We start from the raw sequence: 3,225 nt of genomic DNA on the forward strand, positions 1-3,225 counted from the left end.
TGGTCCATCATTTCTTTTGATGGGTAGGTCACAAATATTGGCATCTTTACACTTAATTATAACTAGGTTTGGTGCGAGTAATGATGATCACATGTAACTGATGAATAAATTATGATCGGAGGACAACATGGCCTGGGAAGAAACAGGTTGGCTCTTTTGGAGTTGGTGGCGTGGCGTGGTTGGGGTTTTATGAAGTCTTTTATTATAATGAAGTGTTTGCTCGTGTCGACTTTCGACAATTAATTGATCGTTCGTGGCTATATCCTTCCTTTATTCGCTGTTTAAGAAATCGCCTAGATCTTTGATTCAACTCTAGGGCATCTTTTTTCGTGTTCAACGGTATCAAGTGGAAGAGACCTTTTCGAATTCATTTTTTATCAGTATTTCCCCCCTCGATTATCATGTGGTGTGGACCGCGTGATGCTCAAGCTCGTGAGTAAAATTAACTAAACGGAATTTAATATTATCTTACAAAAATCATATACTAAACTGACATGCTAGGTTGTTGGTGAAAAAATAAACAAATTAATCATATTTGATTCTTAAATTATTATATTGGATGACTTACCAAAAATTGTAACGTATCTTTTCCTTTCAAATCTTAGCTTCACCAACACTACAATGGGATTTTCATCTACCCTCAACTCACTTCGAACGTAAAAAGCTATTATATTCCCTTGCCCATGGTAACCTACACCAATGTAAACCTAAAGTCTACCTTCTCAACCGAAGAGACTCTTAAGTTTCCATGCAAACTTTTATTTTTAAATAAGTGGGAATATAAAAAGTGCAAAATCTCTGGCCCCGGAACAGATCTCTCATGTTCTTCTCTTTTAAGTTCTTTAAAGACATGCTTAGGTAAAAAAAAAAAAAAAATCATATAATAAAATGACATATTAGATTATTGGCCATAAATAAAACAAATTAATCACACTTAATTCTTAAAGTATTGTATTAGGTGATTCATCGCAGACTGCGACACATGGTGCTTATTAGTTTAAGTTGAACAAGATCAAATAACTGTACTTGCCTTAGGGGGTCTAATTGTCCTTTTCAGACAAGATGGCTCCTTTTGTCATTGTCCCAGGACAATGTACTGTGGTTGTCGTGATTATTTAACCTCGCCTCGTACGGAGCATCTTGTTGTCTCTAATTTCACCACAACCTATCCCTCCAAAGCTAGATCTGGCTGTGCGTATCTCCACCTTGCTCATCTTCGTCTTCGTCTAACTCGTCTTCCGGTTCGTGAATCGATCATGTCGGATTCGGAAATTGCACTGGAAGAAATCCCAGGCGACCACGGTTTCCCATTTTTCGGTGCGTTAAGGGATCGTCTCGATTACTTCTACTTCCAAGGTAGAGATGAATTCTTCCGCCACCGGATGCGCAAGTACCGGTCGACGGTCTTCAGGGTCAACATGCCACCCGGCCCATTCATCTCCTCGAACCCCAATGTCGTCGTCCTCCTCGACGCGATCAGCTTCCCCGTCCTGTTTGACACATCCAAGGTCGAAAAGAGGAACGTGCTTGATGGCACGTACATGCCCTCCACCGCCTTCACTGGTGGCCACCGTGCTTGCGCCTTTCTCGACCCATCCGAGCCCAAGCATGCCGCCATCAAGCACTGGTTTCTGTCCCTCCTCGTGGCTCGGCGCAATGTGTTCATCCCCACCCTCAGGAGCTGCTTGTCGGATCTCTTTGTCGACCTAGAAGACGAGCTATCGAGCAAAGGGAAAGCATCGTTCAACTCCCTAAATGACAAGATGTCCTTCAACTTTGTGTTCAAGCTCTTATGCGACCAAAAGCCCTCGAGCACAATTCTAGGGACCAAAGGGGCAGCGATGTTCAACCTATGGATATTACTCCAGCTTGCCCCAATATTGTCCCTAGGGTTTGACAACAAGGTCTTAAATTTCTTGGAAGATGTCATTTTGCACACTTTCCCACTGCCTCCGCTCTTAATAAAATCTTCTTACAAGAAGCTCTACGATGCATTTAGCGAGCATGCGTCTTCAATTTTAGATGAAGCTGAGAAGCTTGGGATTGATAGAGACGAGGCGTGTCACAACCTAGTGTTCCTTGCAGGGTTCAATGCCTACGGTGGCATGAAGGCCACGTTGCCCATGTTGATCAAGTGGGTCGGGTGGGGAGGCGAGGATCTGCACCGCCGGCTCGCGAGGGAGATCCGGTCAACCGTCGCGTCAGAAGGCGGGGTAACCCTCACCGCCCTGGACAAGATGAGCCTGACCAAGTCGGTGGTGTACGAGGCTCTCCGGATCGACCCCCCGGTGAAGTTCCAGTACGGGAAGGCGAGGCGAGACATGGTGGTCCGGAGCCACGATGCCGCCTTCCAGATCAAGAAGGGCGAGATGATCTTCGGGTATCAGCCGTTCGCGACCAAGGATCCGAGGATCTTCGATGACCCGGAGGACTTTGTGGGCGATAGGTTCGTCGGGGAGGGGGAGAAGCTACTGAAGTACGTCTACTGGTCCAACGGGCGGGAGATCGACGATCCGACGGTGGGGAACAAGCAGTGCCCGGGGAAGGATCTGGTGCTCCTCATGTGCAGAGTTATGTTGGTGGAGATGTTCCTCCGCTACGACACGTTCGGATTGGAATGTGGGAGCTTGCCTGCGGGTTCATCCGTGACGTTCAAATCGTTGACCAAGGCCACGAGTTGTTGACCGTATGTCTACTGCTGACAAGGAAATCGTATGAATTTTTTCAGTTTTTTTTGTTTTAACTAGATTGCAGCGATTCGAAATGTTTCTAATTTTAAAGTCATCTCCTCTGTGAACCTTCTTTTCGTCCCTTTCACTTCTGGAGGAGGGATTTGATCTAGATCTTTCCCTCCCCTCCTAGTTCCTTTTCCTTTTATTTCCTTTTGTTTCTTTTTCTAATTCTCCCAATCTAGTTTTAGATCTAGGGGCTTTGCTATCCTAGGAGCTTTTTTCTCTGATTTAATTCTAGATTTTGAAATTTTAATGAATAAGTGTTCCACCACCGGTTTTAATTATATTCACAGCAATTTTGGTGTCAACTCTATGCTCATTTAATGTATTTTCATTCAAAGTTTTGGCACTTCACATTTATTACAAGGCTTGCTCTCACAAGTATCAGATTTGATATTTTTCAACATGTTTATGTTGTTTTCGTATGGTGATGTCATTGGGGACACTAAAACTAGGCACACACTACCGAAAAGCAGAGCCATAATTATAAATG

The 3,225-nt window shown here is 44.4% G+C and overlaps 1 protein-coding gene across 1 annotated transcript; it reads left to right on the forward strand.

Annotated features, from left to right (window-relative positions):
- Positions 1–1,174: 1,174 nt before the first annotated feature.
- On the forward strand, positions 1,175–2,802 carry LOC104452664 (allene oxide synthase 3). The gene has a single exon (XM_010067129.3). It carries the CDS (start codon positions 1,257–1,259, stop codon positions 2,682–2,684), a length of 1,428 nt encoding a protein of 475 aa, XP_010065431.2. The 5' UTR covers positions 1,175–1,256; the 3' UTR covers positions 2,685–2,802.
- The last annotated feature ends 423 nt before the right edge of the window (positions 2,803–3,225 follow it).

The sequence above is a fragment of the Eucalyptus grandis genome, chromosome 7 (assembly GCF_016545825.1).
Source record: "Eucalyptus grandis isolate ANBG69807.140 chromosome 7, ASM1654582v1, whole genome shotgun sequence".
Taxonomy (NCBI): domain Eukaryota; kingdom Viridiplantae; phylum Streptophyta; class Magnoliopsida; order Myrtales; family Myrtaceae; genus Eucalyptus; species Eucalyptus grandis.

Bases quoted from the DNA above. Each gene is read 5' to 3' on its own strand.
- LOC104452664 (XM_010067129.3), top strand. From the start codon at position 1,257: ATGTCGGATTCGGAAATTGCACTGGAAGAAATCCCAGGCGACCACGGT.